Here is a 20,121-nt window from a genome sequence, read left to right as displayed (position 1 = left end):
GGCTGTTGGAATGCAGAGCTATTTAACACTTATTTTAAGAAGAAAATATAACTTACAGCACCTTTAACTGTGGAATGTTCAATACAAATATATACCTTGAATGTTAAGGCCTACTTTTACTAATTTAACCCCATAAGTAATTTTAGATGCCAAGTGCTGTCACATGGGATCCGACATTATTTTGCAAGTGTAGCCTATAAACAGACAATGAATTAAAACAATAATAACTTCCACCCTTTATTACAATGTGTTTTTTTTCATTTAGTTATACAAGCTCAAAAAAAAGACATTGAAAAAGGTATATTTTGTTATTAAAAATGGCACATTTATTGCTACATTACTGTTATATACACGACAGTTCTCAATATCTACTTTATATATAAAAAATAGGAAACAGGAGGCACTTTGAGGACATAGCCTATAGATGCTGTCCCCAAATATAAGAGTGAGACAGTGAGTTCTGTAGCAGTGTATCTGGTGTGTGTGGGGGGAGGGGGGGGGGTAAAGAAGGGCAGCACCCATCGACAAGAAATACCAGTTGTGCATTTTGAGATAGAAATTCAATGGGAAAACGAGGCAACTTTTCTCAAGATGGAAATAAATGGAAAAGTAGCTTAATATGTTTAGTAGCAATGTTCCAGATCTCAGAGGAGATTATGGGAGATGAATAATCAATGAAGAAAATAATGCTGGGTTTTTTTTTGTCCATGGAGGAAGATTGAGACCATATAACAAAAACTTGACAAAATTACAAATAGGAGGTAAACCAAATACTGTGACCAGTATCGGTTTGCAATGACAATACTGATAATGAGCACATAATATCATAATAATGTACATGCCAATGCAAGATGAAATGATATTTAAACAACAAATTCAGTACATATCGGTTAATTATTATTATTTTTTAAATAGTTTTCTGCACCATGTTCTGGTCAAAGCGTTACGAGTTCTCAACGAATTCACCAGATATAAATGATAGAAGCCGACGCTGAAGTAATCAGTGTTTGACAAGTGTAATTGTCCGCCGATATGTGCTGAGACACTTGTCAAAATGTTTCCTCACTTGTAAATCTTTTTTTTTCTTTTTTCTTTTATACATCTGTACTATAAAAGGCTCAAACCTATAAATCCTCAAATGCAGTAACATCATCCACCGTGTAGCAGAGTGTAGTCTTCAGGCACTGGTGAGTAACCATTATCAAAACTCCTCCAAAGTCAGGGAAATGACTAAGGCCACCCTTTATGATTCATTTTTATGCTTGGTGTGCGTGCGGTCATAAAGAAACCTTGAACTTTATGTTGCAGATTGTGCAGTACTATTCACAATAACAAACTATTTCATTTTTCAGAGGGTTTAACGTCTGTCTGTCTGTGTGTGTGTGTCTGTGTGTGTGTCTGTGTGTATCCGTGTGTGTAGGGGGGGGTTGTGTGCTGAAGAGAGAAATCTTCATTGTGTTTCGTTTTCAGAAAATTTAAAAAACTAAATCAGATGATCGGTCTTACAAACACCAGAATATTCTGATTTTACCTGGTTTGACAGGTTTTTTTTCTCTCCTGAAAAAAAGACTTTTCTGTAAATAAGAAAAAAGAAAAAAAAGAGACAAATTCCACCAAGTCAACATGGATGTTGTAGCCAGATAATGTTGGCCTTTCTAACATCAAGCAACCTGGCACGATATATTAAAGGATGAAGAAGACACACCTCACTTTGTTCCTGGCATCTAAATTGAGAGTTGTCTTTACATTTAAACAATGTAAACAAAAAAAGGAGAAGAAACAAAAGCAATCCAAAAAAGTAAAAACTCATACAACTATCTTACAAAGTAAAAAATAAAATAAAAAACAAGATAATGATATAAATCAATTCTACAAAATGGAGGATCCTTACACAAACAGGCATCGTTTGTTCAAGAAAGAAGCGACACACACAAAGTGCTCTCGCGACGCAGAGCAAAAAAAAACAAAAACAAAACCTCGTCAGTCAAATGGCAAACTGGGGCGAATTCATCAGAAGGTAGAAATGACACCTGTGTGATCCCTTTTCAAATCTCATCTACCGTCTCCGTCTCACTCTTCCAGCTAAATGTAGTTTACAAAAAAATAAAAATACAGACTGCCGTCAGTCTGACATTAAGTCTTCATATTATGTGTGACCTGGACATGTAGGTTCACCATGCTGCGAGAAAAGTGTCCTTTCCGACGAGAGACAACGGGGACATACTGGTCGGGGGGTGGGGGGGGGTTGGGGACACTGGCTGTGTATGGCGCCAAAAGACAAAGACGACGTCGTCTACTGACCGAAATGTCCACACGGCCTTGGCTGATGTCGCGGCGAGAGGGTCAACGGCTCCTTGGGGGGGGGGGGGGGGAGACGATGTGGGCAGTTGAGGGACTACTTCCTGTCACGAGCCAGTCCAACCAGCAGTTTGAGGGACTACTTCCTGTCACGAGCCAGTCCAACCAGCAGTTTGAGGGACTACTTCCTGTCACGAGCCAGTCCAACCAGCAGTTTGAGGGACTACTTCCTGTCACGAGCCAGTCCAACCAGCAGTTTGAGGGACTACTTCCTGTCACGAGCCAGTCCAACCAGCAGTGTCCCGAATAAGGAAAAAAAAAAAGAAAAAAAAGAAAAGGAGATGACCACGATCCAGCCACGTGACACACTATGGCAGGTCGCAAACTCTTAACGAGTCCTCGCTCACGCGCGCGCGTGTGTGTGTGTTAAGGTGGCGTCATCCCTCTCGAGCGAGTCTTTCCATTCCGTACCCATGGCAGTGACGTGAAGACGATGTAGAGGAGGAGGAAGAGGGGATGGACTGCGGGGGGGGGATATCCACGGATAAACGCCGTTTACCCGCCACGTACACAAAGAGGTCAGTCGGTGACTATGGGGCCTTTTCAGCGAAAAACAAATCAAACAAACAAAACTTAAAACAAAAAAAAACAAAACAAACAAAAACAGCCTCGTTAATTTGAGCTAGAACTGCCGGCACACCATAAAGAACGATTCAGTCCTCGATGACTCTTCCGGGTAGTTTTGTCCCCACGCTGCTAGCTACCTGCTGCATTTCAGTCATTCTATAAGAGGGAAAAAATGCTAACGATGGCCATCTTACCCAAGCCGTAGCATTATGCATTAGGCCTACACATCAGACATGTTCAAACCTAGGTACAATTCAAACTGGGTTACATTATGGTGTCCCTCTTTGCTTGTAGTGAAAGTAAGACCTCCGTTTCAGATGGGAATGCCAAATAACTATCCAAGGACACAAAAATCCTAAATTTTGCTCACATGAGCAATTGATCCAAAAAAATACTATTTGATCCAAACAAATTTTGCTCCCAACAATGTAAAGCAACTTCTTAAATTGTCTTACAAAAACAAACATGTGACCATTAGACAGAAATTCCTTGTGTTCAGTTTCCCACTGTCCGCAAACCAGTGTCCCTTCAGAGTTCATGGTGTTGTTTTTAGGACAGAAAAGTCTTCAAAACTCTGTTGTGTGTATGTGTGTTTTACTCTCGTATTCAGGAATGTGGCCACTGGCTTTGTCAGTTATGAGCTCTGCTTGTGAGTGAGTGTGTGTGTGTGTGTGCGCGTGTGTTTCCGTATGTGCCAATATATATGTATATATAGATAGCACATTTGTGGATTAACACACACTGAGATGCATGATAAGAGATTAAGGCCACGTCTTCTAAGGGCTGTACAATCAACAGGAGCTGGAAGACAAAAAAGGGGAGAACAATATTAAATGCCATTCTTTCATACAACATAACATAAAAAAATGTTAGAGAGTGAATCAATTTAATTTTTAATTTTATTTAACCTTTATTTATCCAGGCAAGCAATTAAGAACAAATTCTTATATACAAAAGCAGCCTGAGAGTGAATCAATAAGCAACCACTACAATCTCTGTAGAAGCAGAAGACATTTCTCATCACTATTCTAGGTTAGGCTTGAGATCTCCAGTAAGGTTGAAGGGAGATTCCACCACAACGTAATATTCCAACTCGTTAACCAGATTTGAGGCATAACTCGCCTTGTTTTTGTCGTCATGGATACGGCGTGTCACTGGTTGGATAACTTCTGGCAGTTAACCCCGCATGCCTACTTACTTATCCAACCAGTGACATGGCGTAGCCATGACGACAACAACACTGCAGCCCCCCCGCAGGAGACAGATGGCTTAAGATTTGGGCTACTTCAGAATCAATTGGTTTGTTTGTACACAACGGTTGTATCAAATGTGACATGTGATTATTTGACTTGCAAAATATAAATCCATTTGGAAATGATCCCTTTTATTTCTCTTTTGTTTCCATTCCACTTCATGGTTTTTCTTTATCCACTTTTTCTCCCATTTTTCTATATTTTCTCCCATCCCAATTTCGTATCATCCAATTCAGCCCTCCCCTGTCACGAACGCTGTTTCTTGCCTCCCACAAGCCGGCTGCAATGTGGACTAAGTCATACATAGCACAAGTCCCCTCCGGTACTTGAGGTAACAGCAGTCGCATCTTTTCACCTGCGCAGCTCGATCTCTCAGTGGCGAGGAGTAACGCGTGGGAGGCTCACGCTGCCCCCGACACTTCCTGATTCTACTGCGCAGGCGCACCAACCGACCTGTAGGAGTCGCTGTCCACAACGCCCGATCCCCACCCATCAGTTTCCCACCCCCTAATACGGCCAATGTGTATTAGTATGAACGACCAGCTAAACTGAAAGCAATGTGGAGCGCTGGGCGCGAACAGGCGAGCCCAGTGTCTCCGCATAGGTGGCGAGCGCCTTGCCCACTACGCCACGTAGCCGCCCCCATTCCACTTCATGGTTATAGGGTTTAATGTAAGAGTTGGGTTCATAAAAAAAAACAGGGACCATGAAAGCCACTGTTAACGTTGTGCAGACTGACCTGGGCGTTATTACATAATGTCTGTGAGAGCGTTGTGCAGACTGACCTGGGCGTTATTACATAATGTCTGAGAGAACGTTGTGAAGACTGACCTGGGCGTTATTACATAATGTCTGTGAGAGCGTTGTGCAGACTGACCTGGGCGTTATTACATAATGTCTGAGAACGTTGTGCAGACTGACCTGGGCGTTATTACATAATGTCTGTGAGAACGTTGTGCAGACTGACCTGGGCGTTATTACATAATGTCTGTGAGAACGTTGTGCAGACTGACCTGGGCGTTATTACATAATGTCTGTGAAGAACGTTGTGCAGACTGACCTGGGCGTTATTACATAATGTCTGTGAGAACGTTGTGCAGACTGACCTGGGCGTTATTACATAATGTCTGTGTGAACGTTGTGCAGACTGACCTGGGCGTTATTACATAATGTCTGTGAAGAACGTTGTGCAGACTGACCTGGGCGTTATTACATAATGTCTGTGAAGAACGTTGTGCAGACTGACCTGGGCGTTATTACATAATGTCTGTGAGAACGTTGTGCAGACTGACCTGGGCGTTATTACATAATGTCTGAGAACGTTGTGCAGACTGACCTGGGCGTTATTACATAATGTCTGTGAGAACATTGTGCAGACTGACCTGGGCGTTATTACATAATGTCTGTGTGAACGTTGTGCAGACTGACCTGGGCGTTATTACATAATGTCTGTGAGAACGTTGTGCAGACTGACCTGGGCGTTATTACATAATGTCTGTAGAACGTTGTGAAGACTGACCTGGGCGTTATTACATAATGTCTGTGAGAACGTTGTGCAGACTGACCTGGGCGTTATTACATAATGTCTGTGAGAACGTTGTGCAGACTGACCTGGGCGTTATTACATAATGTCTGTGAGAACGTTGTGCAGACTGACCTGGGCGTTATTACATAATGTCTGTGAGAACGTTGTGCAGACTGACCTGGGCGTTATTACATAATGTCTGTGAGAACGTTGTGCAGACTGACCTGGGCCGTTATTACATAATGTCTGTAGAGAACGTTGTGCAGACTGACCTGGGCGTTATTATATAATGTCTGTGAAGAACGTTGTGCAGACTGACCTGGGCGTTATTACATAATGTCTGAGAACGTTGTGTAGACTGACCTGGGCGTTATTACATAATGTCTGTGAGAACGTTGTGCAGACTGACCTGGGCGTTATTACATAATGTCTGAGAGAACGTTGTGCAGACTGACCTGGGCGTTATTTCATAATGTCTGTGAGAACGTTGTGCAGACTGACCTGGGCGTTATTACATAATGTCTGTGTGAACGTTGTGCAGACTGACCTGGGCGTTATTACATAATGTCTGAGAACGTTGTGCAGACTGACCTGGGCGTTATTACATAATGTCTGTGAAGAACGTTGTGCAGACTGACCTGGGCGTTATTACATAATGTCTGTGAGAGCGTTGTGCAGACTGACCTGGGCGTTATTACATAATGTCTGTGAGAACGTTGTGAAGACTGACCTGGGCGTTATTACATAATGTCTGTGAGAACGTTGTGCAGACTGACCTGGGCGTTATTACATAATGTCTGTGAGAACGTTGTGCAGACTGACCTGGGCGTTATTACATAATGTCTGAGAGAACGTTGTGCAGACTGACCTGGGCGTTATTACATAATGTCTGAGAACGTTGTGCAGACTGACCTGGGCGTTATTACATAATGTCTGTGAAGAACGTTGTGCAGACTGACCTGGGCGTTATTACATAATGTCTGTGAAGAACGTTGTGAAGACTGACCTGGGCGTTATTACATAATGTCTGAGAGAGCGTTGTGCAGACTGACCTGGGCGTTATTACATAATGTCTGTGAGAACGTTGTGAAGACTGACCTGGGCGTTATTACATAATGTCTGAGAGAACGTTGTGCAGACTGACCTGGGCGTTATTACATAATGTCTGTGAGAACGTTGTGCAGACTGACCTGGGCGTTATTACATAATGTCTGTGAAGAACGTTGTGCAGACTGACCTGGGCGTTATTACATAATGTCTGTGAGAACGTTGTGCAGACTGACCTGGGCGTTATTACATAATGTCTGATAACGTTGTGAAGACTGACTTGGGTGTTATTACATAATGTCTGATAACGTTGTGCAGACTGACCTGGGCGTTATTACATAATGTCTGAGAGAACGTTGTGCAGACTGACCTGGGCGTTATTACATAATGTCTGTGAGAACGTTGTGCAGACTGACCTGGGCGTTATTACATAATGTCTGAGAGAACGTTGTGAAGACTGACCTGGGCGTTATTACATAATGTCTTTGAGAACGTTGTGAAGACTGACCTGGGCGTTATTACATAATGTCTGTAGAGAACGTTGTGAAGACTGACCTGGGCGTTATTACATAATGTCTGAGAGCGTTGTGCAGACTGACCTGGGCGTTATTACATAATGTCTGTGAGAACGTTGTGAAGACTGACCTGGGCGTTATTACATAATGTCTGTGAGAACGTTGTGCAGACTGACCTGGGCGTTATTACATAATGTCTGTGAGAACGTTGTGCAGACTGACCTGGGCGTTATTACATAATGTCTGAGAACGTTGTGCAGACTGACCTGGGCGTTATTACATAATGTCTGTGAGAACGTTGTGCAGACTGACCTGGGCGTTATTACATAATGTCTGTGAAGAACGTTGTGCAGACTGACCTGGGCGTTATTACATAATGTCTGAGAACGTTGTGCAGACTGACCTGGGCGTTATTACATAATGTCTGTGAAGAACGTTGTGCAGACTGACCTGGGCGTTATTACATAATGTCTGTGAGAACGTTGTGCAGACTGACCTGGGCGTTATTACATAATGTCTGAGAGAGCGTTGTGCAGACTGACCTGGGCGTTATTACATAATGTCTGTGAGAACATTGTGCAGACTGACCTGGGCGTTATTACATAATGTCTGTGAAGAACGTTGTGAAGACTGACCTGGGCGTTATTACATAATGTCTGAGAGAGCGTTGTGCAGACTGACCTGGGCGTTATTACATAATGTCTGTGAGAACATTGTGCAGACTGACCTGGGCGTTATTACATAATGTCTGAGAGAACGTTGTGCAGACTGACCTGGGCGTTATTACATAATGTCTGTGAGAACGTTGTGAAGACTGACCTGGGCGTTATTACATAATGTCTGAGAGAACGTTGTGCAGACTGACCTGGGCGTTATTACATAATGTCTGTGAGAACGTTGTGCAGACTGACCTGGGCGTTATTACATAATGTCTGTGAAGAACGTTGTGCAGACTGACCTGGGCGTTATTACATAATGTCTGTGAGAACGTTGTGCAGACTGACCTGGGCGTTATTACATAATGTCTGATAACGTTGTGAAGACTGACTTGGGTGTTATTACATAATGTCTGATAACGTTGTGCAGACTGACCTGGGCGTTATTACATAATGTCTGAGAGAACGTTGTGCAGACTGACCTGGGCGTTATTACATAATGTCTGTGAGAACGTTGTGCAGACTGACCTGGGCGTTATTACATAATGTCTGAGAGAACGTTGTGAAGACTGACCTGGGCGTTATTACATAATGTCTTTGAGAACGTTGTGAAGACTGACCTGGGCGTTATTACATAATGTCTGTAGAGAACGTTGTGAAGACTGACCTGGGCGTTATTACATAATGTCTGAGAGCGTTGTGCAGACTGACCTGGGCGTTATTACATAATGTCTGTGAGAACGTTGTGAAGACTGACCTGGGCGTTATTACATAATGTCTGTGAGAACGTTGTGCAGACTGACCTGGGCGTTATTACATAATGTCTGTGAGAACGTTGTGCAGACTGACCTGGGCGTTATTACATAATGTCTGTGAGAACGTTGTGCAGACTGACCTGGGCGTTATTACATAATGTCTGTGAGAACGTTGTGCAGACTGACCTGGGCGTTATTACATAATGTCTGAGAACGTTGTGAAGACTGACCTGGGCCGTTATTACATAATGTCTGTGAGAACGTTGTGAAGACTGACCTGGGCGTTATTACATAATGTCTGTGAGAACGTTGTGCAGACTGACCTGGGCGTTATTACATAATGTCTGAGAACGTTGTGCAGACTGACCTGGGCGTTATTACACAATGTCTGTGAGAACGTTGTGCAGACTGACCTGGGCGTTATTACATAACGTCTGTGAGAACGTTGTGCAGACTGACCTGGGCGTTATTACATAATGTCTGTGAGAACGTTGTGCAGACTGACCTGGGCGTTATTACATAATGTCTGAGAACGTTGTGCAGACTGACCTGGGCGTTATTACATAATGTCTGTGAGAACGTTGTGCAGACTGACCTGGGCGTTATTACATAATGTCTGTGAGAACGTTGTGCAGACTGACCTGGGCGTTATTACATAATGTCTGAGAACGTTGTGCAGACTGACCTGGGCGTTATTACATAATGTCTGTGAGAACGTTGTGCAGACTGACCTGGGCGTTATTACATAATGTCTGTGAGAACGTTGTGCAGACTGACCTGGGCGTTATTACATAATGTCTGTGAGAATGTTGTGCAGACTGACCTGGGCGTTATTACATAATGTCTGTGAGAACGTTGTGCAGACTGACCTGGGCGTTATTACATAATGTCTGAGAACGTTGTGCAGACTGACCTGGGCGTTATTACATAATGTCTGAGAATGTTGTGCAGACTGACCTGGGCGTTATTACATAATGTCTGTGAAGAACGTTGTGCAGACTGACCTGGGCGTTATTACATAATGTCTGAGAGCGTTGTGCAGACTGACCTGGGCGTTATTACATAATGTCTGTGAGAACGTTGTGCAGACTGACCTGGGCGTTATTACATAATGTCTGTGAGAACGTTGTGCAGACTGACCTGGGCGTTATTACATAATGTCTGTGAGAACGTTGTGCAGACTGACCTGGGCGTTATTACATAATGTCTGAGAACGTTGTGTAGACCGACCTGGGCGTTATTACATAATGTCTGAGAACGTTGTGCAGACTGACCTGGGCGTTATTACATAATGTCTGTGAGAACGTTGTGCAGACTGACCTGGGCGTTATTACATAATGTCTGTGAGAATGTTGTGCAGACTGACCTGGACGTTATTACATAATGTCTGAGAGAACGTTGTGCAGACTGACCTGGGCGTTATTACATAATGTCTGTGTGAACGTTGTGAAGACTGACCTGGGCGTTATTACATAATGTCTGTGAGAACGTTGTGAAGACTGACCTGGGCGTTATTACATTATGTCTGAGAACGTTGTGAAGACTGACCTGGGCGTTATTACATAATGTCTGTGAGAATGTTGTGCAGACTGACCTGGGCCGTTATTACATAATGTCTGTGAGAACGTTGTGCAGACTGACCTGGGCGTTATTACATAATGTCTGTGAAGAACGTTGTGCAGACTGACCTGGGCGTTATTACATAATGTCTGAGAACGTTGTGCAGACTGACCTGGGTGTTATTACATAATGTCTGTGAGAACGTTGTGCAGACTGACCTGGGCGTTATTACATAATGTCTGTGTGAACGTTGTGCAGACTGACCTGGGCGTTATTACATAATGTCTGAGAACGTTGTGCAGACTGACCTGGGCGTTATTACACAATGTCTGTGTGAACGTTGTGCAGACTGACCTGGGCGTTATTACATAATGTCTGAGAACGTTGTGCAGACTGACCTGGCCGTTATTACATAATGTCTGTGTGAACGTTGTGCAGACTGACCTGGGCGTTATTACATAATGTCTGTGAGAACGTTGTGCAGACTGACCTGGGCGTTATTACATAATGTCTGTGAAGAACGTTGTGCAGACTGACCTGGGCGTTATTACATAATGTCTGTGAAGAACGTTGTGCAGACTGACCTGGGCGTTATTACATAATGTCTGTGAGAACGTTGTGCAGACTGACCTGGGCGTTATTACATAATGTCTGTGAGAACGTTGTGCAGACTGACCTGGGCGTTATTACATAATGTCTGTGAAGAACGTTGTGCAGACTGACCTGGGCGTTATTACATAATGTCCGAGAACGTTGTGCAGACTGACCTGGGCGTTATTACATAATGTCTGAGAGAATGTTGTGCAGACTGACCTGGGCGTTATTACATAATGTCTGTGAGAACGTTGTGCAGACTGACCTGGGCGTTATTACATAATGTCTGTGAGAACGTTGTGCAGACTGACCTGGGCGTTATTACATAATGTCTGTGAGAACGTTGTGCAGACTGACCTGGGCGTTATTACATAATGTCTGTGAGAACGTTGTGAAGACTGACCTGGGCGTTATTACATAATGTCTGAGAGAATGTTGTGCAGACTGACCTGGGCGTTATTACATAATGTCTGTGAGAATGTTGTGCAGACTGACCTGGCCGTTATTACATAATGTCTGTGAGAACGTTGTGCAGACTGACCTGGGCGTTATTACATAATGTCTGTGAGAACGTTGTGCAGACTGACCTGGGCGTTATTACATAATGTCTGAGAACGTTGTGAAGACTGACCTGGGCGTTATTATATAATGTCTGAGAGAACGTTGTGAAGACTGACCTGGGCGTTATTACATAATGTCTGTGAGAACGTTGTGCAGACTGACCTGGGCCGTTACATATGGCTCACAGAGTTGTGTCCATCGCCTCCTAAGCCCGGGTGCCCCCCTCCGAGTTGCATCTGGGGGTCCACACCAGACACCTTCTCCTCCTCTCGTCTCTTCAGGCACGCGGCCTTGGGGTTGAGGTTACGCTCTTTCGAGGGGGAAAGGAGACGCACGTTAGAGACACATCACGGAGAGAGAGACGACCGCCGCAGCCGACGGGTCGCTCTTCCATCATCGGCATCCTTAGAAAGATTAAGCTAAAAAATAAAAAAGACATTAAAGCGGCAGTGCGATGGTTATATTAACAGATGGTGTAAGTGGAATAAGGGGAGAGGGAAAGGGGGAGAGAGAGCAAGCGGGACAGGAGAGCGAAAGGGAAGACGAGAAACAGGCGAGCGGGGAAGGCGCTTCCTCCTTTCCTTTCCTTTCCTTCTCCTCCTCCTCATCAAGCGGGACAGGAGAAGTGGCACAGGGACGATGACGGCTGGTGTGAGTCAAGAGGTGAGAGTGCCAGGGCTGAGCCCAAACGTTCGAACCTTCGTTCGTTACGTTGGCATTCTAATTCTAAATCAACATTCGAATTTTAAATGTTTAATAAAATGTTTATTTTTTTATTTTATGTTATGTGTCTATTCATTCTGTTTAAACCAATGGGGTTTTTCTTCACAGTTGCAGATAAAGATTAGGCGACACTAATATTATAGTATAAAAAAAACTGATGAGTTATATTCATTAACACTTTGGATGCCACACCCGAGATTTCTCGGGTTTACCCCCCCGACCGTTGAATGCCCATCACGAGATTTCTCTTTTTTTTTTATTAGCGTTCTGAAATCATATTGCATCACGCGAGCCTACCGTTGGAGATCCAGGCACCGCCGGCGCTCAGATGTGAAAAAAGCGGCCCCTATCGTCTCCCAGATGGTAAATCACCCTTTTGGAGTGGACTCAATGAAAGTGAATGGGAGAACGGATTTCTGACTCCACATTTTACTTCTCACTGATGTAACCGGGGTCTTACCAGAGTTCATTCTGGAACCTTGGTGCCACGGCGAATATGTGTTCTACTGTACACACGATGGATCAATACAATTATCGATTTTTTTCGAATGGCGATCGGAAATTGGAATAAACCATTTGGATACCATCTGATGTCAGGTAAGGAATCTATGTCATCAAAGAGAAGTCGCCTATTCTCAGTCCTTGCCCCACAATGGTGGAATGAACTACCCACCCCAGTTAGGACAGCCGAAACACGTCCAATCTTTCGCCGTCGACTAAAGACTCACTTCTTCAACCATTATCTGAATTAAAAAAAAAACAAAAAAAAAAAAAAATCTAACCCTAACTAACCATACTGTCATGCACTTGTCCTAATAAACTAACCTACACTGTAGCACTCAACACTTTGATGAACATTGTTACTCAGCTGATAGAGTTGTGCTCTTCCTGATGGCTTGTCGTACAGAACTTGTAAGTCGCTTTGGATAAAAGCGTCAGCTAAATGACTAAATGTAAATGTAAATGTATGTTATCAGTCTTAGGATAGATAATTAGACTCGTTTTCACGGAGATATAAGCGTTTCCACTATATGTGATATAGCTGTTTCACTGTAAAAGCCATCAGGAAATAAGAACAGCGATTATCAGCGCGCGGCACGAGCGTGCGTGCGCACACATATACTATCGATCATCTAGCGTTTATTTGAAAACGATTCATAAATAGGGCGACAAATGACAACGTTCTGGAATATTCCAGTAAAAGACGATTATCATCATAGGGTTGTTTTTTCCGCGAAAACGAGTGATTTTCAAAATGCTATCAAACGGAAATGAAGCGATAAAAAAACAATCTGCCTTGACAATGTTGACTGGAAAATGAGTCTTTGATAAGCGACGGGCAGATTAGACACATAGCCATAATTTTAAACATAGATTAGGCGATATTAAATTAACATTGGAGTGGGTTTGGGCATCAAGGGGGTAAAAAGGAAAACATGGCGTGGCATCCAAAGTGTTAAAGAAAGTTGATTTAATAAAAAATAAAAAAATACCAATTTAATCAGATGAATCACTTTATTCAAATTGAGGATTTAGTTTGAGGATATTTATATATATATAAAAATTCATAAAAAATTGTATTATTAAATTATTATCCTGACGAAGTTCGAATCCCAAAAACAGGCTTCGGGGAAACAGCCTTAGAGAGTGCGAGTGTGGATGAGACAGACCCTCCCATTGGTTGTCGCCGGGATAGCAGTGGGGGGGGGGGGGGGGGGGTGTCCCCTCTTATGGCAGGAGACGGTTGGCGGTCTGGGGGGGGGGGGGGTGTCCCCTCTTATGGCAGAAGATGGTTGGCAGTCTGGGGGGGTGGTGGGGGGTGTCCCCTCTTATGGCAGGAGATGGTTGGCGGTCTGGGGGGGGGGGGGTGTCCCCTCTTATGGCAGGAGATGGTTGGCGGTCTGGGGGGGGGTGTCCCCTCTTATGGCAGGAGATGGTTGGCGGTCTGGGGGGGGGTGTCCCCTCTTATGGCAGGAGATGGTTGGCGGTCTGGGGGGGTGTCCCCTCTTACGGCAGGCGGTCTGGGGGGGGGTGGGGGGTGTCCCCTCTTATGGCAGGCGGTCTGGGGGTGTGTGGGGGGGGGGGGTGTCCTCTCTTATGGCAGGCGGTCTGGGGGTGTGTGGGGGGGGGGGTGTCCCCTCTTATGGCAGGAGATGGTTGGCGGTCTGGGGGGGGGGGGGGGTGTCCCCTCTTATGGCAGGAGATGGTTGGCGGTCTGGGGGGGTGTCCCCTCTTATGGCAGGAGATGGTTGGCGGTCTGGGGGGGGGGGGGGGGGGTGTCCCCTCTTATGGCAGGAGATGGTTGGCGGTCTGGGGGTGTGTGGGGGGGGGGGGGGGTGTCCTCTCTTATGGCAGGCGGTCTGGGGGGGTGGGTGTCCCCTCTTATGGCAGGAGATGGTTGGCGGTCTGGGGGGGTGGGGGGTGGGGGGGTGGGCCGACCTACCTCGCACCTGCTTCTCCAGGCCCAGGATGACCAGGGCGGCCTGCTGCAGGATGAGCAGCTTGGTCTGGGCCTTGTCGTTCTGCAGGTGGACCTGGACCATGCGGCCCAGGTCTCTGAAGGCCCCGTTAATGTCGCGCACGCGCACCCGCTCCCGAGAGCTGTTGGTCAGCCGCCGCTGGCGCTCCCGCACCTCCTTCTCCTCCGCCGTCAGGTTCTCGTCGCCGGTCACCGAGGCAACGCTGCAACTGCTGCCGGAGGGGGGGAGGGGGAAGGAGGGAGGAGTTAACGCAACCCCCAAACCACAACCCTATACTACCGTGGAGCTGTTTGGCTCGTCGAGCCGTGTCTTCTAGTCGCAGGTGGGGAGGACAGTCGAAGCGACGTTTGCCCGGGACATTTTTTATTTTTTTGATCATCCAATACACAATATAAAAAAGGGATTACACAGATCCTAGACCGGCCATTCGACTGGCAGGGTTTCCCGGTGGATCGGAGCAGGTTCCGTGTTGCAGGAGAGAGAGAGCGGAGCGGAGGGTGTTCCGTGTCGGTTCTGGATTTGCAGCGGAGAGAGAGCGGAGGAGGGGTGGAAACCAAGGCCATCTCTTCATCCTCGTTTCTATCCGGCGTCGAACGCGAGGACGCATTTGCGATTTTTTTCTCTTTTGTTATCGTCTCGCCAGAAACAACGCTTTATGGCAGACGTTCACTTGCCCAAACCTTGTGCCACACCGAGTTCATTGTCGGGAGCATGTTTTGTCGCCCCTCCCCCCCCCCCCAAAAAGAAAAAAATCAAACGTTTATTGCCAAGGCTTGAAACGGGAGCGAGTCCCTCAAAACCTTCTCTATTCTAACCGACTTCCGAGCAAGGTCTCTTTTTTTTTGTTTTGCACTGAGGTCCGGGATAGGGAGTTGGAGGAGGATAATGACAAGTGCTGTGGCTGGGAGGAGAGAAGGATGTGGAAAGGAGAGACAGGAAGCAACACCCTGCACCAGGTAGAGAGTATGGACATGATGGCCACGAAGAGGAAGCCAAGGAGAGGGAGGAAGAGGGAGAGGGGGGGAGAGAGAGGGAGGAAGAGGGAGAGAGAGAGGGAGGAAGAGGGAGAGAGAGGGAGAGGGGGGGGAGAGAGAGGGAGGAAGAGGGAGAGAGAGAGGCAGGAAGAGGGAGAGGGAGAGAGAGAGGCTGGAGGAAATCATACATCGGAGATAGGCGATGTATTTATCTGAATGAGAGGAAGAGGAGGTCACTGCTGCCATCTGCAAAAAGGAAAAGGAGAGGGTGGGTGGGTGGCGGGCGGGCGGGTGGGGGAGAGAATAATAATAATAATAAAAGTTTTAAAAAAGGTCAACATCCGAGAGGCCAGGAGGACTGACATGCAGCATAACAGACACACTGCAATAAGGAAAATGGAGGGCAGGTTAATAATAAGACACGATGGCCGTCCCCCTCGGTGGAAACCTGCGTGTCTTGAGACTGTTACAGTGGGTCACAGGGCAGAATGCAGGGGTCAGTACGCAGAGAGAGAGACACAATGGACATGATCTGAGGAAGACGGAGGGTTAAGTCGTCTATTCCCACATATTTATAAAAAATTTAAATAAGCTAATAAAAACAAAAAGGCATGTCCGTGTCTATAAAAGATCAGTGATTCTAAAAGACTACGTGTCGTGATGAGACTATCTCTTCGGGTTTGATGCGGCGGCCAGAAGTGACACGAGGAGACAAACAAGGCAATGGTAGGTAGGAGCGTGTGAAGGGAACGTTAATCTGGTGAAGGGTGTGAAGGACAGAGAGAAAGAAGGAGAAGACATGTAAGACATCTGGAGAGAGTGAAGAAGACGAGACTAGGCAACACATACCGCAGTGTAGTGCTGCTGTATGTGTTGAACCCCAGAAGCGAAGCCTTATTATTATTATTATTAGGATGAACCAGAGAACGGGCACAAAAAGAAAAACCAGTGTCGCACACGGCTTTATTCCTCCGTCCCCCCTCGTCTGACATCGTGGCACAAAAAGAACTTGTGCAGAGCCACCTCTTTAGGGATGGGAAATTATTGTCTTTCCGGGGCAGTAATAGTGAGGAAAGACACCGGTTTAAGTTATGGGGGGGGGGGCAATCGAGAGGGCGACTCCTTGACCGGAGGGGGGGGGAGACCGCATCCGGTACAAGGAGGTTCGCCCGCTGAACTACTACAAGGAGGCACCGGGGGGTGCGGAGAAGTGAAGCCGTGTGGGAGGTTTTTTTACGATCCTCCCCCCCCCCCCTCCCCTCCTCCTCATCATCCTCCTCCTCCTCCTCTCTCCCTGGACCCCCCACTGACCTCGGACTTGCTGCTCCAGGTTGAGTATAACGTTTACGGCCTGGTGCAGTATGAGCAGTTTGGTCTGGGGTTTCTCGTTGCTCAGGTGGAGCTGACACATGCGGCCCAGCTCCTTAAACGCCTCGTTGATGTCGCGCACGCGCAGGCGCTCGCGGGCGTTGTTCGCCACCCTCCGCACTTTCTCCCGCTCCGCCTTCACCTCCACCGGCAAATCCTCGTCGTCCTCGGCGTCCAAATCAAAATCCAAGTCGTCGTGACTTGGGGGGTCGAAACGAGACGTGGCAGATGGACGGACGGACGGGGGAAGGAAACAATAGTATGGGTATGGCTCACACACAAAACAAAGAGGTGCTACTGTTGGGTGTCATTCTGATCGACAGGCTAACGGTCGCCTTAGGACACAGCCCAACGCCTTAGAGCACAGCCCAACGCCTTAGAACACTGCCCAACGCCTTAGAACACAGCCTAACGCCTTAGAGCACAGCCCAACGCCTTAGAACACAGCCCAACGCCTTAGAACACAGCCTAACGCCTTAGAACACAGCCTAACGCCTTAGAGCACAGCCTAACGCCTTAGAGCACAGCCCAACGCCTTAGAACACAGCCTAACGCCTTAGAGCACAGCCTAATGCCTTATAACACAGCCTAATGCCTTAGAACACAGCCTAACACCTTAGAACACAGCCTAACGCCTTACAACACAGCCTAACGCCTTAGAACACAGGCTAACGCCTTAAAGCACAGCCCAACGCCTTAGAACACAGCCTAACGCCTTAGAACACAGCCTAACGCCTTAGAACACAGCCCAACGCCACAGCCCAACGCCTTAGAACACAGCCCAACGCCTTAGAACACAGCCTAATGCCTTAGAACACAGCCTAACGCCTTAGAACACAGCCCAACGCCTTAGAGCACAGCCCAACGCCTTAGAACACAGCCTAACGCCTTAGAGCACAGCCTAATGTCTTATAACACAGCCTAACGCCTTACAACACAGCCTAACGCCTTAGAACACAGGCTAACTCCTTAGAACACAGCCTAACGCCTTACAACACAGCCTAACGCCTTAGAACACAGCCTAACGCCTTAGAACACAGACTAACGCCTTAGAGCACAGCCTAACGCCTTAGAACACAGCCTAACGCCTTAGAACACAGACTAACGCCTTAGAGCACAGCCCAACGCCTTAGAACACAGGCTAACGCCTTACAACACAGCCTAACGCCTTAGAGCACAGCATAACGCCTTACAACACAGCCTAACGCCTTAGAACACAGCCTAACGCCTTAGAACACAGGCGAACGCCTTAGAACACAGCCTAACGCCTTAGAACACAGCCCAACACCTTAGAGCACAGCCCAACACCTTACAACACAGCCCAACGCCTTAGAACACAGCCTAACGCCTTAGAACACAGTACAACGCCTTACAACACAGTCTTAACGCCTTAGAACACAGGCGAACGCCTTAGAACACAGCCTAACGCCTTAGAACACAGCCCAACGCCTTAGAGCACAGCCCAACGCCTTACAACACAGCCTAACTCCTTACAACACAGCCTAACTCCTTACAACACAGCCTAACTCCTTACAACACAGGCTAACGCCTTAGAACACAGCCTAACGCCTTAGAACACAGCCCAACGCCTTACAACACAGTACAACACAGTCGTAATGCCTTACAACACAGTACAACGCCTTACAACACAGTACAACACATTACAACACATTACAACACAGTACAACTCCTTACAACACAGTACAACGCCTTACAACACAGCCTAACTCCTTACAACACAGCCTAACTCCTTACAACACAGCCTAACTCCTTACAACACAGCCTAACTCCTTACAACACAGCCTAACTCCTTACAACACAGCCTAACGCCGATGATTAAATTGGGGGAGAATCTCATGTCACGGCTATCACACCATACTGTAAATTGCAGATAAGGTTAAAAATATATTAAGTTCAAATCTAATTGAAAGAATGTCTATTAATAACTAGTACAATTAAATTAGACAATTACACATTGAGCAGTTTCAACAGAAGATTTGTTGGGGATATTTTTGTAAAGTAAGTAAGTAAGTAAGTAAGTAAGTAAGTAAGTAAGTAAGTAAGTAAGTAAGTAAGTAAGTAAACACACATTTTCCTAAGGACCACGTTGCAGATTTTCAACCACATTTCTATATATTTGTTATAGTATGACATGCCTTTATTTTTGTTTTGTTTTATGTATACACACACACACGCACACACAAACTTTTACGCTCGTTAGTCAGTGCTTTCTTTTGTAAGTGGGTTCTATTGACCATATCCACACGTCGGACGCCAATTTGCTCTTATTATGTCATACTCAGGTTGGGTTGCTTTTGGGTGGAAAGGGACCCAACCTGAGCACGACGACATAAGAGCAAAAATTACACAGGCACGGCTGCTCATTTGAAACCAGGAGAACTAGTGCTTTCCCTTCCTGCTTCACATGTTAGAAATGTTGTATACAGACATCATGACGGGGCCAAACCTGAAACTAATCTAGCTCCAGGGCTCCACTTGAAAAAAAAATCTTGTTTATTTCTAACCTTCAATAAACATGAAACTGAAAATAAATAATAAAGTGTAGTAAACTACTTCTATGGACCTGCTGAGGGGGTTGGTTGCTCTGCTCTGCCGCAGACTACGGTCTAACAGGGTGGAGGACAGGTGGTGGGAGAGAACGTCTACTGAATCAATGGAACAAAAGAACGTAGGGAAGTCGGCAACCATGCTAATGCATGCGTGTTGTGTTTGTGTTCTTGAAGGAGGTTCTAAACACCTTGATCGGATGCGTGTTGTGTTTGTGTTCTTGGAGGAGGTTCTAAACACCTTGATCGGATGCGTGTTGTGTTTGTTCTTGAAGGAGGTTCTAAACACCTTGATCGGATGTGTTTGTGTTTGTGTTCTTGAAGGAGGTTCTAAACACCTTGATCGGATGCGTGTTGTGTTTGTGTTCTTGAAGGAGGTTCTAAACACCTTGATCGGATGTGTGTTTGTGTTTGTGTTCTTGAAGGAGGTTCTAAACACCTTGATCGGATGTGTTTGTGTTTGTGTTCTTGAAGGAGGTTCTAAACACCTTGATCGGATGTGTGTTTGTGTTTGTGTTCTTGAAGGAGGTTCTAAACACCTTGATCGGATGCGTGTTGTGTTTGTTCTTGAAGGAGGTTCTAAACACCTTGATCGGATGTGTGTTGTGTTTGTTCTTG

At 46.0% G+C, this 20,121-nt stretch overlaps 1 protein-coding gene across 2 annotated transcripts in view; it reads right to left on the bottom strand.

Moving 5' to 3' along the window:
* Window positions 1-219: 219 nt before the first annotated feature.
* tcf3a (transcription factor 3a) overlaps window positions 220-20,121 on the bottom strand; it is a 62,244-nt gene continuing 42,342 nt past the window's right edge. Inside the window, exons 18-20 of one of the 2 annotated variants that reach the window (XM_084313598.1) lie at window positions 16,880-17,136; window positions 11,554-11,701; window positions 220-3,726 (exon numbers count right to left, since the gene is read on the bottom strand). In XM_084313598.1, coding sequence (XP_084169724.1) covers window positions 11,562-11,701; window positions 16,880-17,136 — 397 coding nt within the window. In that variant the 3' untranslated portion in view covers window positions 220-3,726; window positions 11,554-11,561. Of the gene's footprint in view, window positions 3,727-11,553; window positions 11,702-14,557; window positions 14,806-16,879; window positions 17,137-20,121 lie in introns of both variants that reach the window. The other variant, XM_084313599.1, reaches the window with a different exon arrangement.

The sequence above is a fragment of the Notolepis coatsorum genome (assembly GCF_963971535.1).
Source record: "Notolepis coatsorum genome assembly, chromosome: 4".
NCBI lineage: Eukaryota > Metazoa > Chordata > Actinopteri > Aulopiformes > Paralepididae > Notolepis > Notolepis coatsorum.
This window is presented reverse-complemented; position numbering and strand designations above follow the sequence as displayed.